The 21,827-nt window shown below is 39.6% G+C and overlaps 1 protein-coding gene across 8 annotated transcripts in view; it reads left to right on the top strand.

The window, feature by feature from the left end:
• LOC136439589 (cilia- and flagella-associated protein 337-like) overlaps nt 1-19,465 on the top strand; it is a 48,232-nt gene extending 28,767 nt beyond the window's left edge. For 7 of the 8 annotated variants that reach the window (XM_066435015.1, XM_066435019.1, XM_066435017.1 and 4 more), the window contains 14 exons: nt 699-858; nt 4,923-5,020; nt 5,593-5,757; nt 6,287-6,439; nt 8,848-9,032; nt 9,355-9,474; nt 10,537-10,670; nt 12,426-12,577; nt 13,073-13,243; nt 14,473-14,519; nt 14,845-15,135; nt 15,296-15,407; nt 15,934-16,080; nt 18,596-19,465. In XM_066435015.1, the coding sequence (XP_066291112.1) occupies nt 699-858; nt 4,923-5,020; nt 5,593-5,757; nt 6,287-6,439; nt 8,848-9,032; nt 9,355-9,474; nt 10,537-10,670; nt 12,426-12,577; nt 13,073-13,243; nt 14,473-14,519; nt 14,845-15,135; nt 15,296-15,407; nt 15,934-16,080; nt 18,596-18,847 (2,187 nt within the window). In that variant the 3' untranslated portion in view covers nt 18,848-19,465. The remainder of the gene's footprint in view (nt 1-698; nt 859-4,922; nt 5,021-5,592; nt 5,758-6,286; nt 6,440-8,847; nt 9,033-9,354; nt 9,475-10,536; nt 10,671-12,425; nt 12,578-13,072; nt 13,244-14,472; nt 14,520-14,844; nt 15,136-15,295; nt 15,408-15,933; nt 16,081-18,595) is intronic. The other variant, XM_066435016.1, reaches the window with a different exon arrangement.
• Nucleotides 19,466-21,827: the final 2,362 nt, after the last annotated feature.

Raw genomic sequence — 21,827 nt, 5'->3', positions numbered from 1 at the left:
CCTATTCCTCGGTGTATATGGTGTCATAACGCCTGGCCATGTGCTATAACTACCAAATAAAACCACCGAGTGAGCGAAGCGTTATGACACCATACACACCGAGGAATAGGCGGGTCATTAACGTTATCATCATCTAGCCTATCCAAACTGACCCATATAGGAGTAGACAATTGCTGTATGACGCATAGATCCCGTATATTATTAAGAATGCATTTCATAATTTACATTTGTCCTTTTTGAACACAAGATGATAGATTTCATTTTGAAAACCAAATTTTTCACAGATAATATCTAATAACATTGCAATCTTGACATGTCAAATCTTTTTCAAATCTATTACCTACCGTATTATCATCAGTCCTCCCTGCTGGGTGTCCTTCTGTTTGGTCAATGCTGTGGGCGGCTCCAATTACAGTTCCGTCCGTTTAGATTTGACTTGTATTGAAATGGTTTATTCTATTTTGTCATATGCTTACAAAAGATTTGATTTATTCTAAGATAGTAAACATTTTTGGGGACAAATAAACATTTTATGAATGTTAACAAAAAGATAACCTCCTTCTCTACATAATGGAACGGTCGAACGGGTATGTTATGGTGTCATAACACATGGGGAATGGAGGCTTCTGATTGGTCGACGCCATCTGGCTATGTGATAATGTATCTTTATGTTGAATGGTTTTGTTTGTGACCGACAGATGTTGAAAGTATGGGATGTGAAGGACCACTCCTGTTTGCAGACCGTTGTTCTGAAGTTCCCCTGCCTGGTGAATGGACGTGTCCCGGAGTATGGGGCATTCCCACTATGTCTGGTTCTCAGCAAGAACACACTCCTGCTCACATGTCAAGACTATATAGGTATGGTGCAAACTATTACAATAGGTAAACTCAATCTTCATAAGAATGATGGTTATGTTTAGCATGGACAATTCAGCTGTGACCCAAGGTGTGTGGGTCAGGTTCACGACCTGCTCTGTCTTAAATCAGATGGCCACTAGTACAAAGTGGTTTTGACAAATGTGAATGTCTTTATATATATTTATTATTAGCTTTGCAGATTTCAGGGCATGAGGAGTACCAGAAATGCCCCCCCCCCCTAGCTCTGAGCACAATCAACTGAGTCTTGGTGAACATTGATAGACATCTTATAGTTTAAAGTTAACGGGAGATGCCCTTAAACATTTTGCCCTATATTTGCGGCATCTTAGCTCACCACACTCCATCTCTGGTTGCCAGACAGTGGTCAGGTTTTGATGAATGAATTTTGAACACGTTCATCTAAAGAACATACTTGGATAAGATATGCATTCATACTGTTCATTAGTCCTTCACGCTCCACGTTACAAGTGGCAGATGCTGTGAGACGTTTTCGCTAATGTACACATGTACCTTGTGATTTAGTGCTACACTGAACAGTGTGCCTAACTTAGCACGCTTTTGTTATAATGCTCTCTTCAGAAGTAGGTGACGAAGTTAAGAAAATGTAAATAGGGCTTATAATCTATCATATTCTAGCTTTCTTTTTACCAGAGAATTGTGACTGTGTGCACTTCTCACGTCACTTAAGGAGAGCTATATCTAGCGCATCCCAGCTCACGTTTTCATAGGAAATGGGCTACAACGCACTGACGATGTACTTAGTGAATGCGGTCCCACTGACAAAATCATTACGAAAAAACGACACTGCTTACATCAACATCACTCCGTCTGCCTATTGGGAAATATATTCGCTATCTCTGTATTCAGTTTCCTTTTCATAGACGGTACCAATCACACGTTAGAGCGTCACAAATTTCTGGGCATCACTGTGCGTTGACTCGTCCTGCCACCATTACGGCCAGAAAAAAAAAGGCAAAGGTGGGCAACAACGTCGTCAGACGAGGTGATGTTAGGGCGCCCCCCGTCATGCCTGATATTCAAGTTATGCTTCTTGTTTCCAGATTAGGCTGAAAACTTGTTGAACCCATCCTATGCATGTAGCCAACACAAAACATTCATTCAGAACTTGTGATAGCTCACAAAACACTACAAACAAACAAACAATATAAAGATATCTGTAGTAAAGTAATCAATTATGGATATATATCCCACCCTTTTCCCCTGTCCCATGGTGTCCGCCAGGGTTGCCCTTTGTCCCCCTACTTATTTATCTTAGACGTAGAAGTTTTAGCCATCAAAATAAGAAACAATATTGAAATAAAAGGATTAACGACCCATGGTATTGAATCTAAAATTTCCCAATACGCCGACGATTCTAACTTTCCCCTTGCTCCCAAACTTGGTTCTCTATATGCTTTAGTTTAGGACTTGCAAAACTTTTCTTTATTATCGGGTTTGTCCCCAAATTTCGATAAATGTAAAATACAACGTATTGGTTCGCTGAAAGGTACAAACTTCTATCTTCCCTGCCCCTTTCCCATTCAATGGATAGACGGCCCCATAGGGTTCTTGGGAATTCATATTCCAGTACAACTATCAGATATGGTTAGTATTAATTTTGAGAGGAAACTTACGAAGATTGACAAACTGTTATATCCTTGAAAACAAAGACTTTAACACTTATGGGTAAGGTTACTTTGATTAATACACTTATTATACCACAATTCATTTTTCTACTTAGCTCTCTCCCATCCCCTCCACCTGACTTTTTTCATAAATTTGAGAAGAAAATATTTCAGTTTCTTTGGGGAGGTGGACCGGAGCGTGTAAGGAGAAAAACTATTTATAGTACTTATGAACATGGTGGTCTTAAACTGAGAAATTTGTGGTCTGTCGATCTCACATTAAAGGCCTCATGGATGCCTAAATTATATTTGAACAAGGGATGGTTTTGTTCTAAATTGTTATTTATGTCTAATCCGCTGTTTAGATCAAGTCTGTTTCCCTTTGCGCAGCTTGACATTCTGGATTTTGATTGTTTTATGGGAAAGCCGGCACCCATAAGCTCTTTTTTTATACACGTTATACAGGCTTGGTTACGTTTCCAGCTCCGGCCTCCTGAGGGGGTTGACGAAATTAAGCAACAACTTTTGTGTTTGAACCTACATATACGTATTGGCAAAAAACCTTTCTTTTCGACGGCTTTTGATACAAGGGGAGTACGATTTCTTAATGATATTTTGGATTCAGAAAACAGCTTTCTCTCTTATGTAACCTTGATCTCAAAATTTGGTAATGTCTGTTCAGAGTTTCAATATAGACAATTAATTTCTGCGATCCCAGGCAATTGGAAATCGTCTTTAAGGCAGGTGTCCACTGATCTACGTGTTTGTTCACCGATTTGTAGGGATAGAACTTGGATTCAGAAAAAAAATATTAATAAAAATATGTATATCTTTTTCATGAAAAAAGCAAATTTGTGTGAATCCTCCTATAAAATACAACATTCTTGGGAAGAATATTTCAACATGCCCATACCTTGGAAACAAGTCTACAGCTTACCTTACAAACTCTCTATTGATACTCACACTAGAATGTTTCAATATAAGCTACTTTTTAAATTTCTAACAGTTAATAAAACACTTTTTACTTGGGGCCTGGTTAGTTCTCCTACATGTCGTCTTTGTAATGAGGAAGAAGAGACAGTCATCCACCTATTTTGGGATTGTAGAATAGTTGCACGTTTCTGGTCCGAGGTGGATGGCTGGTTCTTTAACCTTACAAATACTCACTTGCATATTAATGCCTTTAATATAGTCTTTGGTGATTTAAGTGATCGTTGCCCAGTTCTGTCAAATTTATTTATTCTTTTAGGTAAAATTTATATTCTCAAATATCGTAAAAAGACCTTACGTTTATCTGGTTTTATTTCTTATGTTTCTCATGTTCAAAAACTAGAATACATTATTGCCAAACGACTTGATAAGTTTCAAAAACATCTGGGAAAGTGGGGAAAACTGTATACTGTCCTTTCTACGTAAATCTTTCCTGTCATTATGTTTTGATTACCAAGATGTAGAGGTTCTCATTTACTATGTGTGATCATTTATTAATGTTTCCGGGTTTTATGTATCAGTTTTGTGTTTTTTTCATGTGTTTCATTCATTTTGTATATGTGCCATGTTTTCTTATTATTTCTTTGTTGTTTTGAAAACTAATAAAAAGAATGAAAAAAACAAAAAAACAAAACAAATGCTAGTAAAAATTTTGATCATTGTGTACCACAAAAATCATTCACATCTTTTTCATATGTCCACCAATTCATCACCAGCTTCTGAAGAGTTCAGGGCTCTCCCATCATTTGTGACTTGCATGATGCTGATGGCTTCTCGCCTGATGATTAAATTAATCAATTGTAAGGTCACAATGGGGCGTTGTGGTGTTGTCGCGGTGGCACAGTGCCAGGATGTTTGGCCCAGAACCCAGAGGTCCTGGGTTCAAATCCAGGGGTCCCACTTCACTCAGGTGTAAATGAGTACCTAGCTCCGGGAAGGGACGTCCCTCAGATAGGATGTTAAATGGAGGTCCCGTACGTGTTTGAGGAGAGCCACACCTCAAGCACGTAAAAGAACCCACCACGCTTATCAAAAAGAGAAGGCATCCTTCCCTGTGTGAGTGGATCAAATGAATCTGTCTGGATATCCAGCTTGTACTGTTCAGTACAGTACATGAGGCAGTTTACCGGGGTTGGAATACAAAGTACATACAAACAAATATGTGACAAAATTACATATGGACTTATGTAAAACAAATGAGTTTGGGATATATTTAGATAAGTATAGTATACTTTTCAACTCTATGTTTAGCCTCCCTTTAAATACCAATAAGTCAAAAATCAATCACTTCTTCATAAAGGAAATGAAAATCTAGAAGCCTTAGGAAAAATCTTTAAAATCCATATGAATCACCCAGACTTCATAAACACAATGAACATGATAATGTTTTCCCTTAGCTTGTTTGATGAATGGTGTTCTTATGTCCAGGTCAACTGAAGCTTGGTGTGAAGAAAGTCAAGAGTACTTTACCCACTACCCACAATGCTCCACTCTGCACAGCAATCTACAATCCACATTACCATCAGGTGGGTTTCCATTTTGTTTGAATTTTTTCTTGTTAGGGAAGTTGAGGGAGTCAAAGCAGCTATGTTTGTCTACAACACTGTAAGTTTATTGCTAAGGGACTCCACTTTGATTGGTTTGAAAGCCTTTCTTATGCTCTGAGATTTGAATCTGTTGTCTCAATCAGCTATTCAAATTACAACATTTTGAATGGATTAACTCAAATTGATCTGTTGAAGAGTTTCTGTAAAAAGTAGCTGAAATTACGCATGTTTGGTGAATTTCAAAATACACTGGAAAAGTTTACAAGTTGTATTGAATGTACTCCACACATTTCAGATAATCGTGATCTTCACAAAGCCTGATACATACTGTGGCAAAGTGAACAGATGTATATTAGAAGAGATGCAAAGTTTTGAAGTGTCTAACAGTTTGACACTGATGATGGCAAAAATGAAATTGAACAATACAACTATTATATCAACTTTCATTTCCATAGTATCAAGTTTTCTGCACTACGCTGTTACTGAATGAATTAACAGTACATGACGTACACTGTAAAGTCAGGATCAATGTGATGTCATGTGACCCATAGGTGGTGACAGGAAGTGATGACTCTACTGTGGCAGTGTGGGACATTGAGACAGGAAACAAGTCCATCATGTTCACTAATGCCCACGGTAACGAGGAGATCACCTGTATGACCTTTGACACCTCCCTGCGAAGACTTATCACTGGGGCCAGGGATGGAACAATCAAGGTGAGCTTATCATTAAGTCTGTCTCTGAACTATCGTGATGACTGAAGCATGATTAAGCAAAAACATGGAAACATATTTTGAAACTTTCCCCTGAATAGCAGACATGACTTAATTGTACAATTCTTTCAGATCTCCTTCTCTGACTAAGTGGTCATTGTAACTATCTGTATCTGTATAGCAGGTATAACCGCCCTTCGGCGTTACACATCAGCTTCGCAGGCACGCAGCAACACCATTGTAGCTGTCCATGGTGCTGAACACCCATTGTAGCTGTCCATGGTGCTGAACACACATTGTAGCTGTCCATGATGCTGAACACTGATTGTAGCTTTCCATGGTGCTGAACACTGATTGTAGCTTTCCATGGTGCTGAACACTGATTGTAGCTTTCCATGGTGCTGAACACACATTGTAGCTGTCCAAGGTGCTGAACACCCATTGTAGCTGTCCATGGTGCTGAACACTTCATTGTAGCTCTCCATGGTGCTGTTCTTTGTCATTCTAAAAGTTGCCATTTTTCCATTCCTAGATCTGGAACTTTCAGAACGGACACAACCTACACAAGTTGGAGGGTGTTGGAGAGGCAGAGGTCACTGGGGTCATCCCTCTCGACAGTCCAAAGGTCATCTTGTCGGTTGGGTGGAGCAGGAAGATAGTTCTGTATGATGACAGTGAGGCAGATGTAAGCTTCATTACAAAACTGTTCCTACTAGTGTTCATCCTTTTAACTGTAGTTATGAGGGAACCTGGAAGTTGCTAATGAATTCTTCATTTGCATGCTAAATGATGTGCAGCCGGTACGCCATGTGCTTAACAGAACACAAATCAAACAGGTTTTCTATGCAGTTCGAATCGCGTTGCTAAGGAATCCCTCTTTGCACGGCAGCGGGATGAAATTTCATTTGACTTTGACAGCTACGTGAAGCCTGTTTGGCGATCTTTTTATGAATGTTGCGTTATGTGTACCAGACAGGAATTCCATGTGGTCTCGATTTCATCCATTTTAAGGGGTTTCACAACGATTCTAGTTAGGTTCGTGCTCATATCCGTTATATAGTGAATTATCAATATGGCAGTGCTGTACCGAGCTACATTTTTTACGAATTTCAATTTCCGAGGAATTGTATTACGCCCTCGATTTTATCTTCAGTGACCAGTTCGTCAGAATCGTTTAATCTTCTAGTAAAACTCATCTGAAAACCTTGTTTGTTTGAAATCTGGAGGGGTTTGTAATTCCATGTCTACTGAGGTCACCTTCTTGACTGCTTTACACCAAAATGTTGCAAGGCGTTGGTGTAGTTGATTTGAGTGTGGTCGACTTTTGACAAAAGTTGCTGTACAGAAATGCCTCTCCGGTATTGTCACAGGAACTAAATGCATGAAGACGGACAGAATTCGCAAAGACTACCTTAGTTTTAAGGTAATCGGTACATAAACACAGCGGTGCGGGTCTGGCGTGTGCTGTGTGGAACGGGTATGGGTGCCGTGGCTGACGCATTCTTTTTTCGAATCAAAACGACGCCTATGATAAAGTGGCCTCGCACGATTTAGCAGGAAGCCCATTTCGCACTCAAAAATTATAATAAAAAATATGCCACCTAAAAGTACAGACTTTGATTTATTCTACGCAGTACATTTCTTTTTGTTTTAAAATCGAAAATAGTGTAAAACTCGAGGGGGATTTGCTCTAAAATCAACTTATTTCAGGTCAAACAATCATAAGGGTACAGGTAAAAAATCGGTTCAAAAACTCTATAGCAGTAAAATAGAAAACTTGAAAATTATAGCTGCGATGAAATATTAAATATAAATAGTTGTAAGCTCAAGCAACAAGCTTTGTTGTAAGAAGTCCCGATGCCTAGGGGTCATGGAACGTACTACTGTCTCAAGACGCCGCGTGGTTGGGTATGGTAATAATCAGAAAATTTAAACTTAGATTTTTGTGACTTCGGGTAGGTACATTGACTTAAAACTCGGAATTCACAAACGGGGCACCCCCTTAAACAATATTCTTTAAAAAAAATTAAGATTTGTAGAACGACGATCTGTCCATAGTAGATAATTCCAAAAAAGGTCGAACCGGGCGCGTTCTATTCTAGAATCAAAATTATGACATGACCATGTGCGATTTCGGGGAACTGCATTACACCCTCGAAATGTATCACAAGTCATATACCACAAGAAACTAGAAAGTTTGCTCTTTTTCACACACCACATTTCCTGTTGGTTTGGAGTCTACAACTGGATGAAAATAGAAGGAGAAAATACACAAAAATCACCTAATTTTGGGTCGTATTGTTGACAAGAAAGTGATACACAATCAGTTCAGAAATCTATAGGAGTAAAAAATAAAGCTGAAATATTGTAATTAACTTCAAATCGAGAAAATACACGGTTATATACTCCCGCAACAAGCTTTGTTGTAAGGGGTGTTGACGCCCGGAGTGATGGAACGGACTACTTTCTCTTGCGGAAGGAAAAGAAAACTGCATAGAACTCTCGGCATGGCGTGCCGGCTGATGTGTTTCTTATTTCTGAAGTGTTGTGTTTTTTATTCAAACTATGAAGGTGCTCATATTCCTTACCTTTACTGAAGATAGAGCGATAAACATGGTAGTATATTTCAATTATCACTACTACTTCTTAGTGAGAAATGCCGAGCCAGATCACAAGTCTACAGGGTTATCTGACAAACTTTGACTCAGCCAGTGCAGGTCATTTTCTAAATGTATATTCAGGACAGAGGTTGCAAACTGGCAGAAGTCCAGATTCTCCCAATCAAAGACTTCCAACTCAGGCTCCAATCAGGAAGCTAGTAATGTGTTAACATGGTCTCCCAATTGTGAATCCTAACTTTCAAGTCAAACCATGGATCAAATGTGACTTGAAAAACAAAGTTAAAAAGTTCTGACTAAATACATTACATCTTTAAACTTGTAAACTTCAGACAGAATTGGAGATACTGCCAAATTGCAGTCTCCACCTTGACAAATCTATCACAAGTGGAGCTATGTAGGTGTAAAAAAGCCATATACTTTACATAATCTGTAGCTCTGTTCAAGCTCTAACATTACTGCTTCATATCCATAGAACATGTATGTGACAGCTAACACCAGCTGGAAGGGAGGACAGGCACATAAGGATGACATCCTGTGTGTGGCGCACTGTGCACCCAACCTGCTGGCCACTGCCAGCTTTGATGGGGACCTCATTGTCTGGAGCATGGAGACCCAGAAAATCTTCCTACGACTGCGAAAGGGACATCACAGCAGAAAGTGAGAATTCTACGCTTTATATTCTTATCTTCTTTGGGGGAAAGTAAGATGTTTTCCAGCCGATAGAGGCCAGAAATTTGATTTCAGACTTGCCTGCTGCATGACATTTGGTCATTCCTGCTATCTATATTGATGCGATAACCTCTTTAACATGAACTAAAAAATCCCTATTCTTTCTTCTGCCCACCTATCCCTTGTTTAAACTGCAAACTAAAACCCACCGTGGACATTCCATTTTCTCCCTATCGCAAAATCAATCTTCACAAACCGTATCTTGATTTTTAATGAAAGCAAACATCAACGAGTGTGCATTTTCCTGCAGCAGTAGAAGACAAAGCAGACTTCCTGCCTCTGCTGCAGAAAGTCTCTCCTCTCAAGACATGCAGGACCCGCAGCAACCACAAGAGAAAAGAAGGAAACGGTCAAGACACAGTTATAAAGGGTGAGTCCATCTTGCCTACATGTAATTATATGTTGTGAGCTTCTACTACCCATGTTTTTCCATCATTGTGTAGAATGGCTAGCAGTGACATTCTGGTCAACATATCCAACATCACTGCACACTAGGGGTGGGTACCAGTACAAAGCCTGTATTTCTCCTGGTCTGGTCTGAAAAAATTGGTCCTGAAAAAAATCGGTGGACCGTTTTTTGTAAATAGAAAATGAACAGTAATAATGGTGCCGTTGAATGGTCACCGTGTAGCAGTGGCTCATGCCTGTACTAAGCAGTCACACAACTGTCATACACAAAAAAATAAAGCTTTAAGAAACACTAAAAATCAGGCTCTCTGAGAGTCTGTATAGTAGAGAACTGACATGAGACAAACAATGTTATCACTGCTGGTGTCTGACTACATTGTTTTTGCACAGGTGCATGGCCATGATGGTGGCAGGACAAGCACTTACGCTGCAATGTCCAAGTGTTGATTACACAGTAGCGGCACTGCACTCAAGTTTTTATAACTTATATTAACAGTGCCACGTACAGATAACAACATACCCATTTTTTAATACACCTGGGCAAAGTGAGGAAAGTCGTGTAAAGTACCTTTCCCAAGGGCACAACATCGGTGGCGTCAGGGGGATTCGAACTCGGGACCTCTTGGTTAGAGCCGAACACTCTGCCGTTATGCCACACGAACCCCCTAATTATTGCCATTCAACAATTGATCAGTGGACCAATAGATGACTGTGTAGAACATGATAAGTCAATACTTATCAATATAGCAGCATTGCAACATTCGCTACAGTTAGTTTGGGATGTTGTAGTATAGATATGTTTTGACGGAGATGGACGGGGCTTTGGCATCGGCATATTGGATACATGTCTGTGTCATCCAGCATAGCTACATAGCTATATGTAGTAGTTTGGGGACCATGCCATCTGCTGTTGATAAAGTACTGGTAAAGCATGGGATGTTTTACAAACATTATTTGAAATTTGTTGAAAAAATGATGCACATAGTATTGCAGACTAAATTGTTGAGTTTTGGTTCAATTGTAGACCCACACCTGTGGACCAGCTCCTGTTCCTACCGAAGCGAGCGACTGGGCGGCCGTCGGACTGTGCCATTCTCATCAGCAGTGAAGCTGGAACAATCAACTGGTGGTGCATATATGGCACCAAACATCACATGGGTTAGTGAGTCGCTGTATATTAGATTGGACATTCATTCAGACCCTTGTAGTGCCTAGTGGCACGTAGGGTAGCAAGTTTCCTTGCTGTTTCAGTAGCAGGGTATATGTATCTTTACTATTTACTTTTGCTAACATGCTGTAGGCACCTCCTCAAACACAAGACACCCATCTTAAGACAGGTGCAGCCCAAACTAAGATGCACTACCCAGAATTGAACCAGGGTTTCCCAACTAATTGGAACCAGGAGCTCACCTGTGAGGCTGCTGCCATTTGAGCTATAGGGACATCCCCAGGAGTTGTTCTTACATGATAGATATCATGCACAAATGCCTCACAGTTAAGCTCCTGGTTCAAATTAGTTGCTAACTGGGAGACCATGGTTCAATCCTGGGTTACTTCTAGGCCAGGACATCTCGGTTGCGGCTGCACCCGTCTTTTGGAAGGAAGGTACAATGGGGGTCCTGTGTTTGAGGAGGTGCCTCAAGCATGTTAAAGGGAAAAGGGCTAGCAACCTCTCCCTGTGAAAAAATACCCTGCCACGGAAACAGCAAGGAAACTTGCTGCCCTGGATGTCTAATGCAGCATGGTATGGTTCTTTATACTATCTGCAAATTTACCCGTAAGTCTACAGCATCATCTGCTAATGGTTTTTGCTAATCAGCAAACACAATACAAATGAGCCGATAACTCAGCTCGATAACTGCTTGTGTAGAGTCATCTTCTTCTCTGGTACTGCCAAGCCCAATCAACCATATAGCCATCTAACCATATCTATCTCATGGATGGGTAGTACTGTACATTGTACAGTAATTCACCACCATTTACACAGTCAAATCTGTCCAAACATGACTCTCTGGTGCTTACTGATTTCACTCACTGTGTCCTGAGATGTCTTTCCTGAGAATTTGAAATTTACTGTTTTAATACATGAACATGGCCAAAAAAGGAGGTGGAATCTATGGTCTTACCGCACTAAAATGAAAGCTTTCTAACATCTAAATGCGTGCTAACAAGTTCATACAGCACACCGAGGTTTATAAACTATTCACCTCCTGTATGATACAGTGCACTACCGGTCCAGCTGGGCAACTTCGCATTATTGCACCAGCCGTATAATTGCACGAAATACGCTGACGAATGGGATGTGGAGTTAAGCAGATTCAACTGTATTTGTTACCCATTAATATTGCCACATATACTGTAAATGCAGAAATGTTTGCGGTGGTTTTATGTAATTTAACACCACCGCAAACATTTTTGTCCAATACTGTAGCAGTATGTGACTATAGCGCTGTCGTAGACTTAAAACCACAGTGAACACCCCATTTTTGCCTTAGCGCGAAATAAAAACCACGCAAACTTAAATGCATTAATTTTACAGTATATGTACAAAGCTAGCCCTGTCCTTGGTGCTGAACACCTTCAATACATGCACAACTGTAGTGTTTTGTTGCATTAGGTGTGATAGCTGAATGTTAAATGTTGAAATTATATTATAGCTCTATATTGTTGACAAAGCTTCCAGTTAGCATGACAGTTCATCTGAGTTGGTTAATTAAGTACATAATGAGAAAGCTTCGGAATCCAGTTGATGGATTTATTTTAAATCTTACTTATTCTGTACTCTGTGATGTTTTGTACTGGTTGATTTTAATCAGTGCAATTGATTAAGAAAGGTAGTGTGAAGCCTTAGTAAAGCTTCATTACATTCCCATTTGATAAGAGTAAAAGAACAATCTTTGTTCAATGTTCCAGGTTATTTCTATGCACCTGACACAGAGGAGGAGTCAGTGCTGGGCCTGGCCACCAGCCCAGACAATAATGTACTTGTTACAGGGGACACCATGGGCTACATCGCTGTATGGGACATCACTGACTACTGTGTCAAGATGACGGACAACCTCAGGGTAGGTCATTAGCAACAAAACAGCCTTCATTGATGTTCTTGGTACCTCCATGACAAATGGAGGTATTGTCTTGTGTGTGTGTGTCTGTTTGTGTTTCAGGATATTTGTAGTCAGCATAACCTAAGAGCCTCTGGATGGATTACAATGATATTTGGTATGTGGGTAGGTCTTGGGAAGATAAATGTCAAGGTTTCTTTTGAGCCCCTTGTTGTGTGACCTTGGTACTGCAGCAGAACGTCTGGTTTCTGTATTTTTTTTCTTGGATGTGTTATTGATTTTTTTTGGGTAGCAGATAGCTTTTGATGTAAGAAAGAAGTGGTGTAGGTTTGGGCCCCCTAGCAGCTTGTTGGATTCATGCAGTTGTTACCAGTTATAGTCCAATGATAAAGACAGCTTACAAAAAGATATTCAGATATGTGCAATAGCTTTGAGAGGAAGTATCCAGGAAGTAAGATCTCTCACTAATACATGTACTTCATTTGCCTTTTTCTCCAGAGAGTAAAGTCTCGCCCCCCACGGTTAGCCTTCTGGCGGGCCCACCACAGTGCTGTGGCCAGTGTGGAGTATGTGGACCATGAGGTGCGCCCGTTTGTTGTGAGTGCCGGGACCGACAAGACAGCACGGCTGTGGACCATAGAGGGACACTATGTGGGCACATTTGGACAGGTACCGATCACAACTTCTCAGGCTTATTAGAACTCACTCAAGACATGTTATTGTACATTTTGTCTCATGTGGAAGTAAATATTTTACAATTAAGACAAGCACGAAGTCACACTATATATTGTGTTCCATACAAAATGATATGAAGCTTTATACAATGACACCTGGCCGGGCAACCACCTGGCACAGGCAACCAGGTGAGTTCTACCAACCCCAGTCCTTCCAAGCAATGGCCTTTTCCTGTCAGTCTATCTTTTATCATTGCTGTCCCTCTCATAATTAAAATCAACTGGAAATTTGCCATAATTATACATGTGCCAGCCATCCAGCTAACTAACCAACTTGTCTGAGGCAACGAACTGGCTTCAGCAACAACTCTTGCTCAGTCCCTTGGGTGGTTGCTGAGACCAGGTTTGACTGAACAAGGGTTAGTGTGAAATGTAGATCCTGTTGTTTGGCACCTGACACACCTGTCATGCGTGCTGTGATGCAGGTCTCGGACCAGAGTTTTTTTGCGATTTCGTATGTAGGCCGACACCCTAAGGCCCATGGGCTACAATTCTGCCAAGAAAAGTAGGACGGAAAATGTAATCATATCGGCACAAAGTGGTTTACTGCTGCTTTCTGATGTATTTATCGGTATTGGCTGTTGTCCCTTTATTTTGGGTAGAAACCATAGAAAAATGTAAATTTTGGACCCAAAAATTATTATTTTTTTACACTTTTTTGATCGAAAACCTGCTTGAAAAAAAGAGTTTTCCTGGGGTCACGGCATATATGCTGAGAAAGCTTAGTAAATGATGTCTCTGAAAAATAAACAAAAATCAAAAGTCATGTGACAACTTCTTCGCAATCTCCGATGACGCAAATTCGGTGAAAATGCACTAAAATAAAAACGCTGCTATTTGAGTCATCTGGTGAAAAAAACGCATGACCGTTGCCTCAGACTAAAAAAGGCTTCGATGGCGAACCAACTTCACCACGCCCAAAAATACTACAACTCACTGGCTTTTCAGGAGATACAAAAAATCTATGCACAGCGATCACCAAACAATCTGGGGCAGAAATCAGGGTGACGACCACGCACTTCCGTCAGATTACCGGGTCATGACCCCATCCCTGGTCAGATTTGAACTCCGACCCGGAACCAGCACCTGCAAGTAGCTTGAATGCATTGTACAGCTACATACATAACCTTTAACTAACAATGTGTTTATGTTTTCTTCCTCCAGGACAAGAAATGGAACTTGAAGAGACCTTCAACATATGAGTATCCAAAGTGAGTTGGTCACAACTGTGTTACATGCACTGCACTGAGTTGTAAACCCCACCTTCCCTAAGGTGCACTGGGCCTTCAGCCTTACATTCATGTAAAACATGCCTTCCTAAACTACAAACTTCATCTGTAGCATGGTATATTGTAAAATGGGGATTTCGCCAGACTCTGATTTTACTTACAATGTGACAAAGAAAAATGTGTGGAATTGATTAGGGACTGCATGCACGGTTAGTAGTAGCTGTCTGTGAAATTACATTATTTGCACGTATATGTTTCCCTTTTTTCTATCCATTCGTTGACTCACCAAGGATGTGCATTCCCACAGCAATCCATGGCTGACACCTGACACTGAACACTCAACACCTGGACAGGCGGGCGACAATGCATCAGGCCCCTCTGTTCAACAAGTCAGCGATGACAAAGACGACTCTGACAATGTAGAACAAGCGGCAGAAGATTCTGAAGCTGCTAGGGTGGAGAATGGACCAATGGAGGCAGAGTTGATGTTTGTTGATGAGGAGGAGAGAGAGGATGAAGGGGAGGGGGATGATGTAGCCCAACTGCCAGTCTTGCCCGCGTCCAGAGGACTACCAGGCCCTGCACAGCCAGTCAAAAGGTTCAGAGCTTCAGTTTTCAGACATTTGTCTCACTTGATACTGATGTTGTCTCATTGCTGTACATTTTTTGTAATGGCCATTGTAAACATTATACCAGCAATTACCTCAGCCCAACCACCAAAGCCAAATATGCAAGTTGCTATGTTTTATTTCCTACAGATTACTGACCAGTCAGAGCGATGACATCGCAGTGCGAGGCCTGCGAGGCCGTGCCCACACCTTCAGCACCTTAAAGTACACGACCAGATCTCAGTCCTTCATCATGCCAAGGGTGAGGACTCTCATCTTGTGCTCTGTTCTGTTCTTCTCTTCATTTAAAGCCATACTAAAGACAGAGGAGAGTGTTCTGGTTTGGCTAATAATATTTTTCTGAGTCCAAGAATGTGATTGTATTGGCAACTTGACCTTGAACCTAGACTAGGCAGCAGTAACAGTATATAGCACCAATATTCTGGTAACCCCCAAGTACCTTTCAGATTGATTACAGCCAGGTGTAACATGTCATATCGTGAACAACCATCGGACAAACTTCAACTTGGCGGCTCTTAAGAAACCTTGGGTTGAGCTTAAAAATAACCTTTGCAATGTGTTTCTGGATACTTCTTTGTCAAATGCTAGTCAAGGTTTAGGTGTTGGCATTTGAAGACAAAATGTTTTGGGCTTCCTAACAGCTTTCTTTGGTACTGCAGTTTTCTTTGTAAAAGAAAACCCATAAAGTAACTATTCTTAGCTTCATTGCTTCGTGTATATACAATGTAAATACAAATTGGTTCATTTGACCGTATCATCCCACACAGACATTGTTGGGTCACCGCGTGGAAGAGAATCTTCATCGAAAGATCTTCACCCGTCAGGAGCGAAGAAGTCACTATGGAGACATCAATGTCAAGGCCACGGCACCACTTGGTACCCAGTGTTCCCCTTTCCAGGCTCTGTCCATGCCTGTAAGTACAGAGAACTGACATGATGATCAAAGTAATTTCTTCTCTTAGCTAAACAATAGTAGTACTGTTGTGAACATCGGAGTTGTTTAAAATGGGTCAGTTCCTCAGAGACCTAAGAGAACTGTGTTTCTTAATCACTCTTGGCCATATCTATGATTACGTGCAGTTTCATTGACAATACAGATGTCAATATTCTGCCAGTGTTGTTTAAAGGCACCCAGAGCATTTTATGACGCTTGAAAACTGGAAATATTCTTGTTGCTGTAATCTTTATGAAACTGGCATTTAATGCCAATGTCTACCACATTTGCGTGCGGATTTCTTATGAAAAGTGCTCAAAAGCGGCACAAAAATAAGCTACATGGTGATCTTTTAGTTTCATGCGCCTAGTGTAAATAGACTGATACCATAGCCCCTCCCACCTCCGTCAAAACGTAGAAATGCAAAATTAAAACATAAAAATGCAAATATTTGACAGACATGCAGTCACTCTCTCATTGGTCGAACCGCTAATTATAATGGACAGTCAGGATCAGTCTATTAGGGCTTAGATTTTCTATCAGTTCTCACCACACAATGACATCGTATCTTTGCTCCTTTTATGTCGATATGTAATGGTATTATAATAGTGTTATTCAAACTTACTATATGTAGGAATGACTAGAAATTTGAGTTTTTTTATTCAAATTTCAAGCCTCATAAAATGCTCTGGGTGCCTTTAGCACTCAACAACAAAAAATCACAAAGTTGCATTAATAATTGTGGATTTCTGGAGATCAACCTAAAATGAGGTGTTCGCCAGGGATACCCCCTGTCAGCCCTTTTGCTTGTCCTTGCAGTAGAAATGTTTGCTTTGAAAGTTCGAAAGTCCTCTAAAATTAAAGGTATAAGTCTTATGATAACAGTGAAGTAGAATCTTGCATTTTACAATATGCTGATGACACAACCTTAACACTTGGAGATAAGACCTCCATTACGGCTAGTCTAAAAGTTATTAACAACTTTTCGTCTTTTACTGGACTAGTTCTAAATGGAGGAAAAACCGAAGCAATGTGGCTAGGCTCTTTAAGAAATTGCGTAGAGCCTTTTGGTGGCCTTAAATGAACTGATTTTTTTCACATTCTGTTTGTGCCTCATTTCAATACTTATGAGTTTAATTGCTTCACAACTGTTAAGTATTTTAGTACTGCCGGAGACGTTCCTAAATGAAGTTAATTTGATGGTCTATAGATTTTTGTGGAAGAGGGATTGAGCAAAAAGGAATGTATTAATTCAAGATTACATGGCTGGTTATTTGAAAATGCCTGATATAAAAATCATTCATAAAACTTTTTTGATCAAATGAATAAAAGAAGCTTTAATATCAAAGTACCAATGTATATACATCCACCAGTGGGTATATATAACCACTTGGAAAAAGATTCAGTGTTATAAATGAGTTATTTACACAAATTTGGTTCTAATGTTTGTATCTTTAGACGTAGTGTTGGACAAATTCAAAACTATATGCTCTACCTGTCTTTTATCAGAAATTGATGCAAACTTGGTATGAATTGAAGACAACTGAATCAATAGATGCCATTATTGAAGAAATGTATCATCATGATAGCAACTTCTGCAGAATGATAATTGTACATGTATCACGTATAAAGGTAAAATGTTATACTTTAGTAATTGGGTTAAGAAACTTTAAGGCAATTTGTATGTTAATGATGTCATAGACTACCAAGGACTCCTCATGTCATTAGTGACTTGAAAAGGATTGTTGGTGATCGTCCTAGTTTATTACAATGCCCTGCTTAATGCGATTCCTCTCAAGTGGAGAAGTGTTCCTCATTTACCAAATGAAGTGCCTAAGATAAGACTATATGGAAAAGAAGTTTGCCTGCAGACCAACTCATTTTTCAAAAATATTTTGATCTCACAGAAAATAGCTACGACCTTGATTTTGAAATGACCCTTTGGAAGACAATATGGAAATCTTTATTTTTTGTTATTACAAAGGAGCCCAGAATTCAATCTCTTCAGTGGAATGACACTGCTACATAATGTTTACCTGACTAGGGTTAAGTGACATAAAATGGGCATTTTAGAGAATGGCAGATGTTTGTCTTATGTGCTATTGTGATATTGTAAAACCCATATGGTTAGAAGTAGTAAAACTTAATTGTATCAGATATTGAAGTACATTTATTTATCATTATCCGTACAAGATATCATTCTTTATCATTAACTTCACAAAATTGAAAAATTTCATTATATTAACATATTGATATTACTTGGGAAGTTTAGAATTTGCAAGTAAATAGAAATATTGTTATATTGTTTGAAAATGAATGCTTGAGAAGTTTAATGTAATTACTGCTTGTTATACATAATGAATGTATCAATTGAATATAAATCTCATTTGTAGATAAAGGTTGGTAAAATAAGGAAAAAAAACACTCGTGTACATTGTCACAACAATTTGTAATTGCTATGTGATTGACAAGTGTCACTCTTGCTGCACCAACAGGAGCTGCAGCAGGTGTACCTCCCCTCCAGTCTTCCCATGAGCCCCCGCATGGTGAGCCGTGGGATGGCCGCCACCACAGAGTCGGAGCTTGGCGACCTTCCCCTCGCTGTGACCCCGGTACCAGATGACAACGACTACGAGTCCGTGGACAGGTCATCAGTTTCCCAGGGGAGTAAAAGGTGGACTGCCGGACGGAAGGTCACATCGCTGAACAAACTAAACAAGCTGCCTGCTATCAAGAGTGTGAAATGATAACAAGAGGGATTTAATATGTGCAAACTCATAATCACATATTTAGGGTAGCCTTCCACATGAGCCTGTACCGTTCAGCCAGCATGACTGCCTTTTGGTATAACGCACAGCTTTAATGTACATTCTGTGATGATGACTTTACTGTAAATAGCATTGAAGTACCCCAGGGGTCTATCAGTATGACAAGTAACATTGGTTCTTACATTCTTGTGGGTGTTGATTGTAATTATGATGTACAGTATAAAAAGCATGTTACCAATTGGTCAGGATTTCTGTCATTCTAATGGCACTGCGAATCTAACATTTTACATGCAAATTTAGCTAGCTGTGGCACTGAATCATCAGCAGTCTTTGTTGGCTTTCAAGTTGCACATAGTGTATGCACTGCATATGGTATTTATAAAGTATTTTAAGATACTATGTGTATTTTATTATACCTTGTTTGTAGTTCCAATATTCACGACACGAAGTGCCCAGGATGTTTAAAGCATTATACAGTGATGTAAAGTCTGAAAAGTTTTATTCTTGTTTCTCATATTGTAAAGAGATATTTTCACTTGCAAAAGATTCAAGATTTGGTCACAATGTGTTGTAGGCAATAAACACATTTAAAGCTGATTCAAATGATGTCTATTTTTTTTCTGCAGGAAAATGTTTTTTTGCTGAGAAGCAATTTCCTCACTCTGCAGCTTTGCATGAAGCAAATGTCTGCATTGATCAAACAACGATTGTGGCTTCTATTTTGCACTGAATGATAGACATATCATACGAGTCCACAACCCCTCAAAAGAGCTGTCTTTCTGCTCAACACCAATTGTTGACATGCTAATAGGGCAATCACGTTTTAGGGCCATTTTCATTAGTTTGGTATCATAACATAAAAATTGGCATGGTTTAGAACATGATTAAAAACATGCTTCAATATAACAGAACAGTGCTGATAAGAGCAACTTTTCAGATTTTCTAGAGTAGCTTTGATATTTTCCAAATGTAAATTTCAAGTGGTTGAGCAACCTCGAAACAAAACTGTCAAATTATGTATGGTGAAGGAGCTTTGTAATTCACGTTAAAGCTCCATGATATGATGGACCATGGTTTGGGTAGTACACTCCATTTATTAGTGTTGTTATTGGGAACAGGAACATTCCCCTTTATCAAAGAGGGCATCAGATGATTAAAGCATACCTCTGTCACTATGGAGGACCTGCAGTGGCAGCTTTGTGTTTTGACACCATGACCCTTGGTGAGGCATTAAAGGACTTGAACAGTAACCACTACACCAGCGTTTTCTACAGATGGTGTCGGACAACTGCCACACAATCATCCCAGTCACAAAAATGTACCTGTCTCTACATGGAGTGATTAGAAAATTTAAAAATATATAAAGAAACCTGTTCTTATTGGTGAATACACATACCAAACATTAACAGTCATCAACAATCACAGCTACATGTACCTTGGTGCTGAACGTACATCTGTCAGACACACAAACATACTCGTCTCTGGTGCTGAACACTAGCCACACACAAACATACCTGTCCCTGAACACTTTCCACACACATACACACACACACACACCACACACACACACACACACACACACACACACACACACACACACACACATACACACACACACCTGTCCCTGGTGCTCAACACTATCCACACACACACATACACAAAAATTAATACACACACAAATAAACCAGATAATAAAGAAAAGTTTTGCAAGTCCGTCACTAAAGGATACAGAGAACCAAGTTTGGGGGCAAGGGGAAAATTAGAATCGTCGGCGTGCTGAGAAATTTTAGATTCTATACCATGGGTCGTTAATCCTTTTATTTCAATGTTTCTTATCTTAATGGCTAAGATTTCTAATCCTAAGAGTGATACAAGTATGGGGACAGAGGGCAACCCTGACGGACTCCACGGGACAGGGGAAAGGAATGGGAAATATGTCCATAATTAATTACTTTACTTCAGATATTTTTATACAAAACTCTTATCCAATTAACAAATCTCTATCCAATTAACAAATCTCTCTCCAAAACCAAAGAACAAGTGTTTTGAAAATGAAATCAAGTCTAATGGTGTCAAATGCCTTTTCAAAGTCTGCATCAAAGATTAAACCAGGTAAGTCATTACGATCACAATATTCAATAATTTCTAAAATCCGACATATACTGTATTATCACTAATGCACATACCCTGTAGAAAACCTGTCTGATCATGTGATATCAAATTTGGAATATTTTTTTCATATGCAGGGCTATGCAATTGGATAATATGCGAGTGTCACAATTTAGCAATGTCAACGGGCGCCAATTTTTAATCTTAGAGGGGTCCTGTCCTGTTGAGTCTTGCTTCAGTAACAAAGAAATGAGGCCAATAGATGACCCGCAAGATAAGAGTAATTAAAAGAGTCAAGCATAGGTTTCTTTAGGTACAAACAAACTCTACAGGTAAAATTCTACAGGTAGGCCGTCTAATCCAGACGATCTTCCAGATGAAAATGACTCTATTGAATCCTTCAACTCCTTCTCTGTAAGCAAGCTTTCACAGCTATCACGTCGGTCCGTAGACAATGACACGTGGGGCGGAGTAGGAAAGAAAGATTCAAAGGTATCATTCTCTAAGGTTATGGGTGGCTCTCTACAGGAATAAAGTCCGGAAAAGAAATTTACTTGTTCTTCTAGAATTTCCTGTGGGTCAGTTTTGGCGTTACAAATTTAGTCATGTTATTTCTTGAATTCCCTCTACTAATCAGATTCATAAAAAGTTTTGGGGATTTTTCTCCTCGCTCCATCCACTTGGCTCTCCTGCAACAAATCATGTTATTTGCTTTGACTTGGTATAGCATTTCTAACTGCTTTTTCTTCTCATATAAAATATGAAAAGTGTCCAAGTCAAAACGAGTATCTAATTTTTTTGCAATTTGTCGATCTCACATGAAACAGAGAGTACCGTATCTTTAGTTTGT

Source organism: Branchiostoma lanceolatum, chromosome 8 (assembly GCF_035083965.1).
Source record: "Branchiostoma lanceolatum isolate klBraLanc5 chromosome 8, klBraLanc5.hap2, whole genome shotgun sequence".
In the NCBI taxonomy this organism is placed as follows: Eukaryota; Metazoa; Chordata; class Leptocardii; order Amphioxiformes; family Branchiostomatidae; genus Branchiostoma; species Branchiostoma lanceolatum.
Note: the sequence above shows the minus strand (reverse complement) of the source record. Positions and strands in the feature narration are given on the sequence as shown.